At 41.9% G+C, this 20255-nt stretch overlaps 1 protein-coding gene across 5 annotated transcripts in view; it reads left to right on the top strand.

Annotated features, from left to right (window-relative positions):
- Positions 1-20255, top strand: part of dlec1 (DLEC1 cilia and flagella associated protein) — a 185372-nt gene that overhangs the window by 30472 nt on the left and 134645 nt on the right. For all 5 annotated transcript variants that reach the window (XM_087987630.1, XM_043690852.2, XM_043690850.2 and 2 more), the window contains 2 exons: positions 10697-10887; positions 13266-13477. In XM_087987630.1, coding sequence (XP_087843756.1) covers positions 10697-10887; positions 13266-13477 — 403 coding nt within the window. The remainder of the gene's footprint in view (positions 1-10696; positions 10888-13265; positions 13478-20255) is intronic.

The following is a 20255-nucleotide window of genomic DNA, read 5'->3' as shown; positions in this document are numbered from 1 at the left end:
ACTTTCCAAACATCGACTGGGACTGCCATAGTGTTAAAGTTTTACATGGAGAGGAATTTCTTAAATGTGTACAAGACAATTTTCTGATTCAATATGTGGATGTAGCTACTAGAGAAGGTGCAAAACCTGACGTACTCTTGGGAAATAAGGCAGGGCAGGTGACTGAGGTGTCAGTGGGGGAGTACTTTGGGGCTAGCAACCATAATTCTATTCATTTTAAAATCGTGATGGAAAAGGACAGACCATACCTAAAAGTTGAAGTTCTAAATTGGAGAAAGGCCAATTTTGACGGTATTATGCAAGAACTTCCGAAAGCTGATTGGAGGCAAATGTTCACAGGTAAAGGGACGGCTGGAAAATGGGAAGCCTTCAGAAATGAGATAACAAGAATCCAGAGACTGTATATTCCTGTCAGGGTGAAAGGGAAGGCTGGTAGGTATAGGGAATGCTGGATGACTAAAGAAATTGAGGGTTTGGTTAAGAAAAAGAAGGAAGCATATGTCAGGTGTAGACAGGATAGATCGAGTGAATCGTTAGAAGAGTATAAAGAAAGTAGGAGTATGCTTAAGAGGGAAATCAGGAGGGAAAAACGGGGACATGAGATAGCTTTGGCAAATAGAATTAAGGAGGATCCAACGGGTTTTTACAAATATATTAAGGACAAAAGAGTAACTCGGGAGAGAATAGGTCCCCTCAAAGATCAGCAAGGCGGCCTTTGTGTGGAGCCACAGAAAATGGGGGAGATACTAAATGAATATTTTGCATCAGTATTTACTGTGGAAAAGGATATGGAAGATATAGACTGTAGGGAAATAGAGGGTGACATCTTGCAAAATGTCCAGATTACAGAGGAGGAAGTGCTGGATGTCTTGAAACGGTTAAAGGTGGATAAATCCCCAGGACCTGATCAGGTGTACCCGAGAACTCTGTGGGAAGCTAGAGAAGTGATTGCTAGGCCTCGTGCTGAGATACTTGTATCATTGATAGTCACAGGTGAGGTGCCAGAAGACTGGAGGTTGGCAAACATGTGCCACTGTTTAAAAAGAGTGGTAAAGACAATCTAGGGAACTATAGACCAGTGAGCCTGACCTTGGTGGTGGGCAAGTTGTTGGAGGGAATCCTGAGGGACAGGATGTGCATGTATTTGGAAAGGCAAGGACCGATTCGGGATAGTCAACATGGCTTTGTGCGTGGGAAATTATGTCTCACAAACTCGATTGAGTTTGTTGAAGAAGTAACAAAGAAGATTGATGAGGGCAGAGCAGTAGATGTGATCTATATGGATGTCAGTAAGGTGTTCGAAAAGGTTCCCCACGGGAGACTGATTAGCAAGATTAGATCTCATGGAATACAGGGAGAACTACCCATTTGGATACAGAACTGGCTGAAAGGTAGAAGACAGAGGGTGGTGGTGGAGGTTGTTTTTCAGACTGGAGGCCTGTGGCCAGTGGAGTGCTACAAGGATCGGTGCTAGGCCCTCTACTTTTTGTCATTTACATAAATGATTTGGATGTGAGCATAAGAGGTACAGTTAGTAAGTTTGCAGATGGCACCAAAATTGGAGGTGTAGTGGACAGTGGAGAGGGTTACCTCAGATTACAACAGGATCTTGACCAGATCCATCCAGCTGCCTCTTAAATGTTGCAATTGTACCAGCCTCCACCTCTTCCTCTGGCAGCTCATTCCATACACGTACCACCCTCTGAGTGAAAATGTTTCCCCTTAATAGGTCTCTTTTACATCTTTCCCCTCTCACCCAAAACCTATGCCTTCTGGTTCTGGACTCCCGTACCCCAGGGAAAAGACTTTGCCTATTTACACAATCCATGCCCAAGTTTTTTATTCACCCATTGCTCTGTATGTCCTTGCTTACTATGATCTGCCTGTACTGCTTGTAAACAAAGCTTTTCACTGTACTTAGGTACACATGACAATAAATCAAATCAAGAGAATATATTTACTTAGAGTGAACTAAAAAATGAGCAATGATTCAGGGCAATCAAAAATTTTTTTTCCTATCAGAAGGATGTTGTAAAACTTGAAAGGGTTCAGAAAAGATTTACAAGGATATTGCCAGGGTTGGAGGATCTGAGCTACAGGGAGAGGCTGAACAGGCTGGGGCTGTTTTCCCCGGAGTGTCGGAGGCTGAGGGGTGACCTTATAGAGGTTTATAAAATCATGAGGGGCATGGATAGGATAAATAGACAAGGTCTTTTCCCTGTGGTGGGGGTTTCCAGAACTAGAGGGCATAGGTTTCGGGTGAGAGGGGAAAGATATAAAAGAGACCTAATAAGGGATGGATAGTGTAAATAGGCAAAGTCTTTTCCCTGGGGTACGGGAGTCCAGAACCAGAAGACATAGGTTTTGGGTGAGAGGGGAAAGATGTAAAAGAGACCTAATAAGGGGCAACTTTTTCACTCAGAGGGTGGTACGTGTATGGAATGAGCTGCCAGAGGAAGTGGTGGAGGCGAGTACAATTGCAACATTTAAGAGGCAGCTGGATGGATAAACGAATAGGAAGGATTTGGAGGGATATGAGCCGGGTGCTGGCAGGTGGGACTAGATTGGGTTGGGATATCTGGTCAGCATGGACAAGTTGGATCGAAGGGTCTGTTTCTATGCTGTACATCTCTATGACTCTATGACTCTATATGAACTATTGACAAAGAGAATTAGATAAGTCTATTTGGTTCTGATTTTTTTTCTCAAAAGCATAAAAAAATCCTTAATCTTCAAATTGATGGGCTAAACTAATAAAGTTATTGAGAGATAGTGGATGAAATCAGTCACTGATTCTCAATCTTCTAGGCATTAGTGAAGGAGAAAATGTTAATTGGAGGTATACATGATAGTTCCAAGGCAATCCCATTAAACAGCTGAATTAAAGAGTGAATTAGTAAATGTGAGGTTGTACTTGGAGTTATGGAACAAATCTATATAGAAGGAATTAATTTTATCTTGTGGAATGACCTGTTTTTTTCAAAAATATTGACCTCACTGATTGTGAGTAAGCAGTGTAAGTAAAAAAGAAAACCAAAATGTACGGGAGGACTTTTCTGGTCTGATTCCTGACTCTATTATGACTCAGTGGTGCCTTTACCGGCTGTGACAAAGAGTTTAAGAGCAGGGAGGTTATGTTGGAATTTCGTTTAGATTTGGATCACAGCTGGAGTATTCTTTGCAGTTCTAGTCACTGCTCTGTAGGAAAGATATAATTGCATTGGAAGAGGTGTAGAATTGCAGATTAGATCCACCAGGATGTTGCCTGAGTTGGAGCATTTTATCAATGGAAACAGGTTGGTTGTGCCCATTTGTTTCTTTAGAGCAGATAAAGACTGAGGGAGAACCCGATTGAGGTGTCCAAGATTATGTGGTGTATGCGCAGGGTGAATAGAAAGCAGCTGTTCTCCTTAGTTGAAACATCAATAAAGATGGGGGCTATTTTTTTTAAGTGAAAATCGGGAAGGTTAGAGAGGATTTGAGGAAAAACTTTTTACCCACGGAGTGGTGGGAATCTGGAATGCACTGCCTGGGCTGGTGGTACAGGTGGGAAACCAGAAAGTAGTGACAATATGAAACTCACTACTGAGCAGTCTGATCAGGGTGAATAACATAGGTGCATTTCAAGGAAAGCTAGATAAAAACATGATTATAAAAGTTCAGAACAAGATGTTTCTGGGATTAGGCAAAGGGGGAGGAGGAGGTTCAACTGGAGCATGAACCAGATGGCCAGTCTGTCTGCTATAATACTTTGTGCTACTTGTCAATACTGGTTCGAGTTTACTTTCATAATGAATTTCTGGCTCCATTATTGGAAAGTCCTCTAAAAAAGTGGGAAACTTTAAGTTGAAATAATTTGGGACACTTCCTGACATGTTGCTTACTCTCCTTTCATGGAATGTGTAGGCCAACATTTATTGCCCGTAACTATCTTCTTGTACGGCTAATGTTCATGGGATGTAGGTACATGCGGTGTGCTGTTGGAAGGGAATTCCAGGATGTTGGAAGTAACAGTGATATATTTCCAAGTTGGGCTAGTGTGTGGCTTGGAGGGAAACTTACATGTTATGGTGTTCCCATGAATCTGTTGCTCTTGGCCTTCTCGATGGGAGAGGTCATGAGTTTGGAAGCAAGAAGCCTGGTGGGTTGTTGCAGTGAATCTTGTCAATGGTACACACTGTTGCCATTATGTGAGAGTGGTGGAGGGAATCAATGTTTACGAAGGTAAGTTGGGTGCCAGTCATTCCCTAAATGATCAGTTTACATTTGGTCAAAACAATTTCTTTTCGTGAATTGTGTTTATTCATTGCATCTTGCAAGAGTAGACTTGAAAAGAAATGAGAAGTTAAAAAGTCTAAAGATCGCAGTAAATTACGGGTGCAATGATTTATTCCAATTAATTAACTTTACACTTGCAATATTGCATTTCTGTGCTCAATCAGGACGTATAAGGTGATGTCAAACAAAGCATGGAATGTTGGAGAACAAATTAATGTGATTTCACATGAGAATCTCCAAGGCAATGGTTTTAGAGTAAAAAAGCTTGTTTTTTTTGATTAGATTAGATTACTTACAGTGTGGAAACAGGCCCTTCGGCCCTACATGTCCACACCGCCCCGCCGAAGCGCAACCCACCCATACCCCTACCTTTACCCCTTACCTAACACCACGGGCAATTTAGCATGGCCAATTCACCTGACCTGCACATCTTTGGACTGTGGGAGGAAACCGGAGCACCCGGAGGAAACCCACGCAGACACGGGGAGAATGTGCAAACTCCACACAGTCAGTCGCCTGAGGCGGGAATTGAACCCGGGTCTCTGGCGCTGTGAGGCAGCAGTGCTAACCACTGTGCCACCGTATTTATTATGACAATTTTCATAACCTCAGGATTTCCTGACAGCCAATTAAACACTTACCTTTGAAGTGCAGTCTGTGTTGTGAAGGAAATAATGCTGCCTATGTTTGCACAGCAAGATCTCGCAAACAGCAATGGGATAAACTTAAACAGTGATGTGTGGTGTTCCCAACCCACACTTTTCCTGCATTGTTGAGAATGGCCAGAGACAGAAAGCCTTTGCTGCTCAGCAGTTTTATGGAAAATAAAATTCTAGACTCCTTGTGTTTCCTTTTCAGCCTATAGTGATTACAGAACAGAAGGACACTTTAATTGAAGTCCATGCTGGCTTTCTACTGAGAACATCAATTAGCCTCACCCCCCAATTTATTCCCGTATCCACTGTAAGTTTATTTCCCTCAACTGCCTATCAAATCTCTTTTTCAAATCATTGGTCATCTCCATTTTTATCACCCTTGTAGGCAAGGCATTCTAAATCATTGGCATCCACCCTTATGAAGACATTTTCCTAACATGGCACCTACATTCCTAAACTTTAAATCTGCCTCTCAGTTCATCAGTCAAGGGGTACAGTTGCTACCTCTATTTTATCTGAACCTCTATCAAATACCCTCTCCTTTGCTCTGAGGAGAATGTAGTCGAAAAATATGGTGCTGGAAATGTATGAATTCCTGACGAAGGGCTAATCCCAAAACGTTGATTCTCCTGATCCTCGGCTGCTGCCTGACTGGCTGTGCTTTTCCAGTGCCACACTTTTCGACTCTGATCTCCAGCAACTGCAGTCCTAAATTTCTCCTAGTGTCTGTTGAACACGTGGCTACAGGGATGGTGCAGGAGGGAGGGTTTCGGGGACCTGGATAATTGGGGCTCATTCCGGGATAGGTAGGACCTCTACAAACAGGATGGTGTACACCCGAGCCAGAGGGGTACCAATATCCTGGAGGGGAAATTTGCTAATGCTATTCAGGAGGATTTACGTTAATTGAGCAGGGGGGTGGGAACCTAAACTGTAGTTCCCATGTCCAGGAGGTTGAGATGAATGAGGGTAGAAAGATGGTTTCAAAGTCGCAAGAGTTCACCAGCAAGCAGGAAGATGGTTTGAACTGTGTCTACTTCAACGCCAGGAGCGTCCAGTATAAGGTAGGTGAACTTGCAGCATGGGTTGGTACCTGGGACTTCGATGTTGTGGCAATTTCAGAGACATGGATAGAGCAGGGACAGGAATGGTTGTTGCAGATTCTGGGATTGAGATGTTTCAATAAGAACAGAGAAGATGCTAAAAGAGGGGGAGATGTGGCATTGTTAGCCAAGGACAGTATTATGGTAGCAGAAAGGACTTTTGAGGACTCGACTACTGAAGTAGTATGAGCTGAGGTTAGAAACAGGAAAGGAGAGATCACCCTGTTGGGAGTTTTTTTATAGACCTCCAAATAGTTCCAGAGATGCAGAAGATAGGATAACAAAGATAATTCTGGATAGAAGCGAGAGTAACAGGGTAGTGGTTATGGGGGCTTTAACTTTCCAAATATTGACTGGAAATACTATAGTTCGAGTACTTTAGGTGGGTCAGTTTTTGTCCAATGTGTGCAGGATGGTTTCCTGCCACAGTATGTAGACAGACCAACAAGGGGCGAGGTCACACTGGATTAGGTACTAGGTAATGAACCTGGCCAGCAGTTAGGTTTGGAGGTAGGTGAGCACTTTGGTGACAGTGACCACAATTTGGTCATGTTTCCTTTAGTGATGAAAGAGATTGGTATATAATGCAAGGCAAGAATTATTGCTGGGGTAAAGGCAATTATGATGCGATTAGGGAAGATTTAGGATGTATAGTGGTATGAAGATGTGATTGCAGTCTACCTTGAAAAGAGTTAAAGCTAACAGAACTGCTTGACAGCACCAAATGTTCTCAATAAGGTAACAATGTGACACTTGGTCAAAAGCTAGGGTAGCTAGTTGCCTGGAGACAGAAAGAAATTCAAATTAGGCCAATCAGTTTAAATTATACCTCGAAATATACTAAATTCTAATCAAGTTTGGATTTAGTATATTGACAATCTTAAAAGCCAGTGACACAATCCGATAGTTTGGGAGTATAAGACCGGGGAAAATTGAACAGTTGGGTGGAGAATAGTTTGGTGCCACGCCACCAGCATATAGAGATTGCCCGAAAAATAGCTCTCTTAAAGGTACCTTCATCGATCCGTGACCGGTGAAGCATAGTCCCTAAGAAGAAAAGAAGACACAGGAAGATCCAATTAGAAAATCCAACAGCTGGCTGGTTTTGAAAACTTGAATTTTTGGTAAATCTTAATCAGGAGTTTAATTGGATTTGTACTATATAAGGGAAGATAAAAGATAGGTTAGAGGAAGGAGTTGTAAATAGCTTAATGATTCTCTGTTATACTTTAAGAAATGAAGTTGTTAATTTATGAGTTTTCACAGATTACTGCATGGGATAAATCTTTTCTGGATTGCTGGTTTAAATTAAGCAGGAGAGTTTACCCCGTGTTGTAACACTTTGGGGGCTCATCCAGGATTCAAACTGGGATCTTTAGGGAATGGGCACAATTGAAATGTGCAGCTTATTCAGAGGACAGCTACTACATGTCCTTTATAAGTATATACCTGTCAGGCAGGGAGGAAGCGGTTGAGCGAACAAGCCGTGGTTTACTAAACAAGTTGAATCTCTTATCAAGAGGAACAAGAAGGCTTATGTTAGGATGAGACATGAAAGTTCAGTTAGGGCACTTGAGATTTATGGTTAGCGAGGAAAGACCAAAAGGGAAAGCTAAGAAGAGCCAGGAGGGGACATGAGAAGTAATTGTCAGGTAGGGCTAAGTGAATAGTTTTCCTCTATATTCACACTGGAAGAAGACAATGTGGTCGAGGAGAATACTGAGATACAGGCTACTAGACTAGACGGGATTGACGTTTGCAAGGAGGAGGTGTTAGCAATTCTGGAAAGTGTGGAAACAGATAAGTCCCCTGGGCCAAATGGGATTTATCCTAAAATTCTCTGGGAGGCTAGGGAGGAGATTTCACAGCATTTGGCTTTGATCTTAATGTCGTCATTATCTACAGGAATAGTGCCAGAAGACTGGAGGATAGCAAATGTTGTCTCCTTGTTCAAGAAAGGGAGTAGAGACAACCCTAGTAATTATAGACCAGTGAGCCTTACTTTGGGTGTGGGTAAAGTGTTGGAAAAGGTTATAGGAGATAGGATTTTTATTAATCTAGAGAGGAATAAGTTGATTAGGGATAGTCAACATGGTTTTGCGAAGGGTAGGTTGTGCCTCACAAACCTTATAGAGTTCTTTGAGAAAGTGACCAAACAGGTAGATGAGGGTAAAATGGTGTATATGGATTTCTGTAAAGCGTTTGATAAAGTTCCCCACGGTGAGCTATTGCACAAAATATGGAGGCATGGAATTGAGGGTTTGGATTTAGCGGTTTGGATCAGAAGTTGGCTAGTTCAAAGAAGACAGAGGTGGTTGATGGGAAATGTTCATCCTGGAGTTCAGTTACGAGTGGTGTACTACAAGGATCTGTTTTGGGTCACTGCTGTTTGTCATTTTTATAAATGACCTAGATGAGGGCATAGAAGGATGGGTTAGTAAATTTGCAGATTGCACTGAAGTCAATGGAGTTGTGGATAGTGTGGAAGGATGTTGCAGGTTACAGAGGAACATAGATAAGCTGCAGAGTGGGCTGAGAGGTGGCAAATGGAGTTTAATGCGGACAAGTGTGATGTGAGTCACTTTGGAAGGAGCAACAACAATAGAGTACTGGGCTAATGGTAAGAATTCTTGATAGTGTGGATGAGCAGAGCGTTCTCGGTGTCCATGTACATTGATCCCTGAAAGTTGCCACCCAGGTTGATAGGGTTGTTAAGAAGGCATACGGTGTGTTAGCTTTTATTGGTAGAGGGATTGAGGTTCGGAGTCACGAGGTCATTGCTGCAGCTGTACAAAACTCTGGTGTGGCTGCACTTGGAATATTGCATACAGTTTTGGTCACCGCATTATGTGGAGGGTTTGGAAAGGGTTCAGAGGAGATTTACTAGGATGGAGGGAATGTCTTATGAGGAAAGGCTGAGGGACTTGAGGCTGTTTTTTGTTAAGAAGGTTGAGAGGTGACTTAATTGAGACATAGAAAATAATCAGAGGTGTTAGGGTCGGCAGTGAGAGCCTTTTTCCTCGGATGGTGATGGCTAGCATGAGGGGACATAGCTTTAAATTGAGGGGTGACAGATATAGGACAGATGTCAGAGGTAGTTTCTTTACTCAGAGAGTAGTAGGGGCGTGGAACACACTGCCTGTAACAGTAGTAGACTCGCAAACGTCAAGGACATTTAAATTGTCATTGGATAAACATATGGATGAAAATGGAATAGTATAGGACAGTTGGGCTTCAGATTGGTTCCACAGTTCGGCGCAACATCGAGGACCGAAGAGCCCATACTGCGCTGTAACATTCTATGTTCCATGTTTTATGTCTGAGGAGAACATGCCCAGCTTCTCCATACTATGCTTGTCATTAAAATTCCACACCCCTGGAACCATTATATTAAATCTCCCACTGCACCTTCTGAAAGGTTTTAACATTCTTCTTAACGTGTTTTGACCAGAATGTGATTTAATATTCTATTTGTGGCATCCAGGTTTTGTTAAAGGTTTAATGTAACTTCTCAGATTTTTTATTCAGTACCTCTGTCAGTATTCTGTCAATATTTTTGTCACCTTTGAAGAAGTATGTGCACAAACCTGAGCTCCCTCTCTCTCTGTAACTATTTAGGAATATTCAATAGAGTGTTATGCAAATTTTATATATTTCTTTTTGAACAGAACAACCTCCAGTAATGGAGGACTCCCTCAGTACTGTTTAGAAATACCAATCTACATTTGTTATGCTCTAAAGTATGCAGGAGGAATTGAACCCACCACCTTCTAGTTCATTGGCAAACATACTACCAACTGAGCTACAGCTGTCATTGTATTGATGGGGACTGTGATTATTGTATGGCTCACAGACACCAGAAGCAAATTAATATGAATTAAAATTCTTGGCAGTGTGGAGGAACAGAGGGACCTGAGTGTGCAAGTACTTAGATCCCTCAAAGTTGCCACCCAAGTGGATAGGGTTGTTAAGAAAGCATATGGTGTTTTGGCTTTCATTAACAGGGGGAATAGAGTTTAAGAGCTGCGAGGTTTTGCTGCAGCTCTACAAGTTCCTGGTGAGACCACACTTGGAATATTGTGTCCAGTTCTGGTCGCCCTACTAAAGGAAAGATACAGAAGCTTTGGAGAGGGTTCAAAGAAGGTTTAGCAGGATGCTGCCTGGACTGGAGGGCTTGCCTTTTGAAGAAAGGTTGAATAAGGTCGGACTTTTCTCTCTGGAAAGAAGGAGCAAGAGAGGAGACCTGATCGAGGTATACAAGGTAATGAGAGGCATGGATAGAGTCAGTAGCCAGAGACTTTTCCCCAGAGCAGGATTGACTGGTACGAGAAGTCATAGTTTGAAGATACTAGGAGGAAGGTATAGAGGAGACGTCAGAGGTAGGTTCTTTACACAGAGAGTTGTGAATGCATGGAATGCGTTGCCAGCGGTGGTGGTGGAAGCAGAGTCCTTGGGGACATTTAAGCGACTGCTGGACATGCACATGGATAGCAGTGAGTTGAGGGGTGTGTAGGTTAAGATACTATATTTTACATTAGGATTAAACCTTGGCACAACATCGTGGGCAAAAGGGCCTGTCTGTGGTGTACTTTTCTATGTTCGATGTTCTAAAATTATAGTTATAGTGAGGACTATGTTTCTTTTATTTTTCTTGTTCAGCAAAACCTCAGACCTATGTTCCAAAACTGACAAAAACTTTCAAGAAACGGATTTCGAAAAGCCCAGTAGATGATGGATACACCGACATGAGCCAACCTAAGGGTCCTTGTGGATTATTAGAGTGCAAATCATCTTTAACTTTGCTGTCATCCTCTGAGGAGTCAATTGTTCCAAAAGTATCCAAGTCCCAGGTAGGTCTTCCAGTCCAAATACCTGGATGTCATTAGATATTGAAGTGCTCTGCTTAGGATTTGTGTTTGAAAAATAGTATTGCATTCTATTGATATTCATTCAGCCTGGGCTGTAAGAATGTGGGTTATCTGTTATAAGGCTGACAGGGTTAATTGATAAAGTCAATAAATCACTGATAAAGATAGAATCCTAGAATGGTCACCTCCTTTTTATATTTGGTCATGGTGGATGTTACTGGCTAGGCTGGTATTTACTTTCCTGAATCTGAATGGCCTTAGATGGGAGTTAAGAGTCAACCACATTTCTGTGGGTCTGGAGTCACATGTAGATGGTAGATGGTAGATTTCCTTCCCTATCAGACACTGATGAACCAGATAGAGTTTTGAGTCAATTGACAATGCTTTGGTAGGCATTAGGCTGCCTTTTTATTTTGAATTCGTATTGAATTCAGATGCTACCTTACTGGGATTCAAACCCACATACATTAGCCTAGGGTTTGAATTACTAGTCCAATGACTTTACCACTATCTCCTCCCACAATTCAGTTCATTGTTTGGCTTTGCTAGCCCTCTGAAGAGCAGCTCTCATAATGCCACTTCTCTGGCATTTGCACATGGTCCTGCAAATGTTCCCTTTTCAGGTATTAGTCCAATTCCTCTTGAAAATCTCAATTTTCCTGACCAACGTTGCACTCTCAAGTAATATATTCTATATCCCAACCACTTGTCATGTGAAAAATTTTTTTCCTCATGTCACCAATGCTTCTTGCCAATTGCCTGATATCTCTGCTCTCTGCTTCACAGTCCTTCCACCACTGGAAACAATTTCTCCCCCTCTACTTTGTCCATGCCCCTCGAGATTTTACCCCTCTGTCAAATGCCCTCAATCTTTTCTTCTCCAAGGAAAACAATCTAAAGTCATCCAGTGTATCTATGTCTCTGGAACCATTTTCATGAATCTATTTTGCACCCTCTCTAATGCTTCGTAAACTTGATGCCCAGAACTAGCCACTATATTCCAAAGTGAGGCTAAACCTGTACTTTATGCAGTTTAAACATAACTTCTCTGATTTCGTGATCTATGCATCACTTGACAAAGCCCAGAATGCTGTGTGCTTCATCAACCACTTTCTCAGCTTGCTCCACTGCCTGCAATGATTTTATGCACATATACACCCAGATCCCTCTGTTCCTGCACTCACTATAGAATTTTACCTTTCGTTTTATATTTTATTGTTTCAAAGTTAATTCATGCACATGTCTCTGTATTGCATTTCATTTCATCTGCCAGTTGTTTGCACGATTCACCAACATGTCCATGTCCTTTTCAGTCCTACATGGTCCTACATGGTTCACAATACACCTCTATTTCATATCATCCGCAAGGTTTGAAATTGTGTCTTGTATATTAAAACCTGGATCATTACTACGCATAAGGAAGAGCAATATTCCTAATAACAATTCCTGGGGAATTCACCATAAACATTGCTTTAGTCTGACAAACAAATACTACTCCTTAATTTTGTATCTATTTTGCTGCTCTCACTTTTGTGGGATAAACTGTAATATATTATATGTTTTATATATATATATATAAAATATTATTTATAGTAAGCTTGGGTTTCTGGATTTTGAGTTATTAACTGGTTGATTTTCTGTGTATCTGAAGTCAATAATTAACTTGTAAGCATTTCTGTAAACATGGCGATTTATTTTAAAAACAGTTTTTGAAATTTGGCTTGAGAGTGAAGGGTTTTGTGCATTACTATTCAATACTGCTGTGTGTATTTTCAAACTTCTTGCATAATCACATATATGGAACTGTTGTGGTTATCACCTTCCTAGTTTCGTCTTCCCTCATCACACAGTACCTGTACTGCCCACTTTCTGACTTGGCTACTATGTTGGTTAGAGCTTTGCATATCATCCCAGAAAAATATGTGATGTCTTGCTCTCAGACCAGATAGTTAAAATGATCAGGTATTACCAACTCTGCCTTTTCCATCATGTAAGCTAATCATAAGTACAAGGACTAGGCAAAAGTGAGGACTGCAGATGCTGGAAACCAGAGTATAGATCAGAATGGTGCTGGAAAAGCACAGCAGGTCAGGCAGCCTGCTGCTCCTCGGATACTGCCTGAACTGCTGTGCTTTTCCAGCACCACTCTGATCTAAACCCATAAGTACAAGGACTTCCTTATCTGAGAATAACTTTCTAATGTTATACTTTGCAGGTTTTTGACTGCCATCTTACATCAGCATTTCCTTTCAGGTTAAGCACTGTCAATTTAGACAGGCAAGGCATGATGGTAAAGTAAGCAGTTAAGTTGTCAGTTTTTAAATCCTTACCCAATTGTAAATTTCTCCATGTTTTGAAAGGAAGAAAAATCCAACAAGTACCTTTGGAGGGATCAACTGCCTGTGGCTGATCGAATACAGGCACGAGAAGTTATGACAAAGTTTGAGAAATGCCACAACTTCCTGAAGAACCCACGCCACCTGCCTCCTCAAGAAGGAGGCAAATCACTTATCATTCCAAAAAAGAAGGTGCCAAAGAAAGTTGCCGGAAGACACATATTTGTAGACAAAAGGTATAAAGTGCTCAGCTTAGTACGTGGTTTATTTCTAGAGATGTAGAATTGAAAAGCAGAGAAGTCATGTCAAATTCATACAGAAACTTAATTGGACTGCACAGGATACTGTGCACCCTTTTGTTTTCATATAATAATAAGTCTAAAGTTTGGGCGCAGGAGAAGTCTTGAATGATACTAGAACTGACAGACAATACTTATCAGTAAAATACTCTTTTCTCTGCAGTGACACAACAGAAATCTTTAAAATCATGAAGGGATTCAATAGGATGAATACAGAAAAGATTTTTCCAGTTTCAGGCAAGACTGGAAGCCATAAATATAAAACAGCCACTGATAAATGCAATTCAGAGTTCAAGAGAAACTTCTTTTTTCAAAAAGTGGTCAGATTGGCTTGCTAGCACATGGCTTAGTTGAGGGGAAGAGTATATCTGCCTGGCAACGAACTAATGCCAAAAATAGAGATGAGTGATTCAAATTCAATACAGAGTTGTAAGTATAAAGTGAACAGGATGAGAAATACACAATATTTGCAAGAGACAGGAAAAATTCCAAAGGAGGAAGGGTAGCCCTGACAGTGAAGGATGACATTAGTGAGAAAGGATCTGACTTAAGAAGATAAGAAAATAAAATCGGTGTGGGTAGAAAGTAGGAATAGCAAGAACCAGAAAACACTGATTGGGGTAGTTTATAGGCCCCTTAACAGTAATTGTAGCGTTGGTGAAAGCACTAAACAAGAAGTTGGAGAGGTGATGACTTTGTGGTGCTATTGCTAGACTGTTAATCCAGAGACCCAAAGAATGTTCTGAGGACCTGGGCTCAAATCCCACCATAGCAAATGATGGAATTTGAAAACAATAAAAATCTGAAATTAAGTGTCTAGTAATGACCATGAAACAATTGTCAGGGAAAAACACATTTGGTTCACTAATGTCCTTTAGGGAAGGAAACTGCTGGCCTACATGTAACTCCAGATCCATGTGGTTGAATCTTAACTGCCATCTAAGATGGAAATAAATGCTGGTCTAGCCAGTGACACCCACATCCCATGAACGAACTTTAAAAAAATTATTGAAGCTTATAACAAAGGCAATGTGAGGGGCCATCATCTTTGACAAAACCGATTACAGACTGAAGAGGGCTAATTGCATGAAGAGGCTAAAACATTTGGCTGTGTGTGAATAGTTAAAAATGTAAAAACTCTAAATTCTAAATCAAAAATTCAGCAAAAACACACAGGAAATTAAGGCTAGTATTTGCTTTAAAAAATATGCCTTATAGTCTTGTACACAAAAAAAGGCCTAAGGATTAGGAGCGTATTAGAAACCAGCAAAGGGGTCCTAAAACATTGATTTAAAAAAAAGGAACAAAAATAGATTATGAGTGTAATTATCCAGTAATATAATAACAGATTGTAAGAGCTTTTATAAATATATTGAAATAAGAGAGTAGCTAAAGTAAACATTGGTCTCTTAGAAGCAAGACAGGAGAAATTATTGTGTGAAATGATAAAGTGGCAGAGGCATTGAATAAGTATTTTGTGACTGTTTTGACAGCAGAAAACACAACTGAGCTGAAAATGTGTTGCTGGAACAGCGCAGCAGGTCAGGCAGCATCCAGGGAACAGGAGAATCGACGCTGCGCTGTTCCAGCAACACATTTTCAGCAGAAAACACAAGTCTAATTGGGAACAGATGACAACCTAGGAGCTAAAATCAGTAGGGAAATTGAGGAAAATAATATCAACAGAGATAAAAGTATTGGAAAAATTTAAAGGAATAAAATCTAATAAATCGCAAAACCCAATGGCCTATACTCTAGGGTTCTAAAACAGAGAGCTGAAGATACAGTGGATGCACTTGCTATGATTTTCCAAAATCTTTTAGATTCAGGAATAGTCCCATCAGATTGGAAATTGGCAAATGTTATACTACTTTTCAAGAAAGAAATGAGAGGGAAAATGGGTTCCTACAGGCCTGATAGCTTAACATCAATTGTTGGGAATTTGCTGGATCTATTATTAAGGTAATATTGACAATACATTGAGAAAACCACCTGTCTTTTGTCTGTCTAAATCATGACTGAGTTTGTGAGTATTTTGGATTTTTTTTTAAAGGGATGATTTAAGTTGCATAGCAATAACTTAGGAATTCTTTCTTAGCTCTGCGATTTGTTAAAACTAAGTGTGTCACAATAAATCGGGTTACTTTCTGTTTTTGTTCTGCTTTTGTATTGAACAGCAACCAGACAATCAAATTGATAACCTTGGTGGTCTAATTGGGGGCATTATACACTTTCTGACAGTTTGCGGAATAGTGGAGCATGGTTATTAGAGCACTGTTCTCGAAAGTTTGGGAGCTCAGAGCCTGGGATCTTTTGAACAAGGGCAGCATAAGATTGGACTGCATCTGCAGTCCTCACTTTCTCCTCCCAGCATAAGATTGGATCTGGTATAAGGGTATGTGGAATAGGATAAAAATATATATAGCAGGTTTCTGATACTAAAATAAGATGGCATTGGAAACAGCTTAAACTATCCTGCCATTAGATAGATTTACAGGAATTGACACAAGCCAGACTGATAGAATTGACAATAAGATTAAAGGTGGAATTGCCTGTCAGAACCAAGGAAGTAGAGGTATTGAGAGATTGGCAAAGCATCAGTGAACATACAGGAAAGATTAGGTACATAGTGTGGTCAGTCAGTTGAGTTAACAAGGTTTTGAATCCCACTACAGCAGAATTGAAAATCTATTGATGACCATGAAATCATTGTCAATTGTCTGAAAAACTCATCTGGTTCACTAATGTCCTTCTGGGAAGGAAGTCTACCATCCTCACCTGGTCTGGCCTATATGTGGCAATGTGGTTGACTCTCAGTTGCCCTCTGAAATTGCCTAGTAAGCCATTCCGTTGTATCAATTGGTACAAAGTCTCAAAGAAATGAAACCAGATGGGCCACCAGAAAAGACAATGGCAGAAATAAGCTTGTTGACCCCATGAAGTCCTCGTTACTAACATCTGGGGACTAATGCCTAAGTTGGGAGAGCTGTCTCACAGATTTTTTTGTGGTTAAGAAAAAGGAAGCATATTTCAGGTATAGACAGGATAGATCGAGTGAATCCTTAGAAGACTATAAAGGCAATAGGAGTATACTTAAGAGAGAAATCAGGAGGGCAAAAAGGGGACATGAGATAGCTTTGGCAAATAGAGTTAAGGAGAATCCAAAGGGGTTTTACAAATACATCAGTGCAAAAGATAAGGCTAAAGCATTCGCAGCAATCTTCAGCCAAAAGTGCTATGGATGATCCATCTCAGCCTCTTCCAGTGGTCCCCAGCATTATAGATACCAGACTTCAGCTAATTCAATTCACCCCACATGATATCAAGAAACGGTTGGAGGTACTGGATGCTGCAAAGGCTACAGGCCCTGACAATATTCCGCCAACAGTGCATCCGTAGCCAAGTTCTTCTAGTACTGTTACAAGACCAGCAATGTGGAAAATTGTCATGTATGCCCTGTATTTGAGTAAAGTGATGTAAGTGCTATTAAGCATCACCTTCTCAGCAATAACCTGCTCACTGAAGCCCAGTTTGGGTTCTGCCAGGGCCAATCAGTTCCTGACCTCATTTCAGCCTTGATTTAAACATAGTTAAAAGAGCTGGATTCCAGAGGTGAGGTGAGAGTGACAGCCCATGACATCAAGGCTCCATTTGACTGAGTGTGGCATCAAGGAGACCTCACAAAACCGGAATCAATGGGTATCAGGGGTAAACTCTCAGCTGGTCGGAGTCATACCTGGCACACAGGAAGATAGTCGTGGTTTTTGGAGGTCAGTCATCTCAGGTCGATGACATCTCTGCAAGAGTTCATCAGGATGATGTCATAGGCCCAACCATCTTCAGCTGCTTCATCACCTTTTCTCTATCATAATGTCAGAAGTGGGGATGTTCGCTCATGGTTGCACAATGTTCAGACCATTCACGACTCCTCAGATACTGAAGCAGTGCATGTTCAAAGGTATCAAGATCTGGTCAATATCCAGGTTTGAGGAGAAAGTGAGGACTGCAGATGCTGGAGATCAGAGCTGAAAATGTGTTGCTGGAAAAGCGCAGCAGGTCAGACAGCATCCAAGGAACAGGAGAATCGATGTTTCGGGCATAAGCCCTTCTTCAGGAATGAGGAAAGTGTGTCCAGCAGGCTAAGATAAAAGGTAGGGAGGAGAGACTTGGGGGAGGGGTGTTGGAAATGCGATAGGTGGAAGGAGGTCAAGGTGAGTGTGATAGGCCGGAGTGGGGTGGGGGCGGAGAGGTCAGGAAGAAGATTGCAGGTTAGGAAGGCGGTGCTGAGTGTGAGGGCTTTGACTGAGACAAGGTGGGGGGAGGGGAAATGAGGAAACTGGAGAAATCTGAGTTCATCCCTTGTGGTTGGAGGGTTCCTAGGCGGAAGATGAGGTGCTCTTCCTCCAACCGTCGTGTTGCTATGGTCGGCGATGGAGGAGTCCAAGGACCTGCATGTCCTTGGTGGAGTGGGAGGGGGAGTTGAAGTGTTGAGCCACGGGGTGGTTGGGTTGGTTGGTCCGGGTGTCCCAGAGGTGTTCTCTGAAACGTTCCGCAAGTAGGCGGCCTGTCTCCCCAATATAGAGGAGACCACATCGGGTGCAGCGGATGCAGTAGATGATGTGTGTGGAGGTGCAGGTGAATTTGTGGCGGATATGGAAGTATCTCTTGGGACCTTGGAAGGAAGTAAGGGGGGAGGTGTGGGCGCAAGTTTTGCATTTCTTGCGGTTGCAGGGGAAGGTGCCGGGAGTGGAGGTTGGGTTGGTGGTGGGTGTGGTCCTGACGAGGGAGTCACGGAGGGAGTGGTCTTTTCGGAACGCTGATAGGGGAGGGGAGGGAAATATATCCCTGGTGGTGGGGTCGTTTGGAGGTGGCGGAAATGACGGCAGATGATACGCTGTACATGGAGGTTGGTGGGGTGGTAGGTGAGGACCAGTGGGGTTCTGTCCTGGTGGCGATTGGAGGGGCGGGGCTCAAGAGCGGAGGAGCGGGAAGTGGAGGAGATGCGGTGGAGGGCATTGTCGACCACGTCTGGGGGGACATTGCGGTCTTTGAAGAAGGAGGCCATCTGGATTGTACGGTTTTGGAACTGGTCCTCCTGGGAGCAGATGCAGCGGAGATGAAGGAATTGGGAATATGGGATTGGGCTCACAAGTGGCAAGTGACATTCACGCCACATAAATCCCAGGCAATGAGCATCTCCAATAAGAGACAATCCAACACTGCTGCTTGATGGTCAATGGTGTTACTATCACTGAATCCCCCACTATCAACATCCTTGGGGTTACCATTGACCAGAAACTCAACTGGACTCATCATATCAACACAGTGGCTACAAATGCAGGTCACAGGCTAGGAATACTACAGTGAGTAACTTACCATCTGACTCTGCAAAGACCGTCCATCATTGATAAAGTACAAGTCAGGAGTGTGATGGAATACTCCCCCACTTGCCTGGACGGGTGCAGCTCCAACAACACTCATGAAGTTTCACAACATCCAGGACAAGGCAGCTTGTTTGATTGGCACCACATCCACAAACATCCACTCCCTTCACCACCAATGCTCAGTCGCAACAGTCTGTACATCTATAAAATACACTGCAGAAATTCACCAAAAATCATCACATAGCCTCTTCCAAACCCACAACCACTTCTATCTAAAAGTACAAGGGCAGCATAAACATGGGAATACCACCCTTCAAGCTCCTCTCCAAGCACTCCCTGTCCCAATTTGATCACCATTCCTTCACTGTTGCTGGGTCAAAATCCTGGAATTTCCTCCCTAAAGGCATTGTACATCAACCCACAGTGGGTGCACTGCAGCAATTCAAGAAGGCAGCTCACCACGATCATCTCAAGGGGCAACTAGAGACGGGCAATAAACGCTAGCCCAGTCAGCAACGCCCACATCCCACTAATGCATTGAAAAAATTACCGGGATAAAAGTGATATGCAAGCAGACATTAATTAGTCAAAACTTTCTTTAAGGATGGGATGCTCAAAAAAAATGTGTAGTGTGTCTTCATTTAATTGAGGCTCAGAATCAGATCCAGAGTTAAAAAAGTTAGTACAGTTTGCACTGAAGTTGAGACTGGAAGAGTTCTGGAGTGTTATTATGTTAAAAGTAGAGTTTGGACATGGAGGTTGCGACAGGCCTGCGGACAATGAATGGACGGTTCCACATCGGTTAATGGTGCCTCCCAGAAATTGTAAGGAGATATTGTGAGTAGCACATGAAATTCCTATGAAAGGACACAAGAATATCAACGAACAGGTATTTTAACTGACATACTGTAGTTCTGTCATACGTGTGAGGTAGTGAAAAAAACTCAATATGTAATTAATCCTTTAACACCTTTAACATCCATATCAGTTTTGAAGAACTATTCAGTTAAGTATTAATGGAGTGTATAGGACTGTTTCTGAAAATAGCCTTAAATGGATCCTAACATTGGTCTGAAAACCTAATTTCCAGAAGGTTTTCATTTGAGGACAATTACAGCTAAGGTATACAGGAAAAGTTAACTGAGTTTTTTACTCATTATAGACTTCTAATTGAATAATAATTAGACCTAGGTTCTAACTTAAACAAAAATAGAAATTACTGGAGAAACTCAACATATCTGGCAGCATTGGAGAGGGAAAGTAGTTAACGTTTCAAGTCAGTGACCCTTCTTCAGAGCCTTCATTGTTCACACATATGTGGACCATGACAA

This window comes from Chiloscyllium plagiosum, unplaced genomic scaffold (assembly GCF_037043375.1).
Source record: "Chiloscyllium plagiosum isolate Xiang-an unplaced genomic scaffold, Cpla_swu_hap1 HiC_scaffold_5, whole genome shotgun sequence".
Taxonomy (NCBI): Eukaryota; Metazoa; Chordata; class Chondrichthyes; order Orectolobiformes; family Hemiscylliidae; genus Chiloscyllium; species Chiloscyllium plagiosum.
The sequence above is the reverse complement of the archived record's forward strand: the minus strand, read 5'-3'. Positions and strand labels throughout refer to the sequence as shown.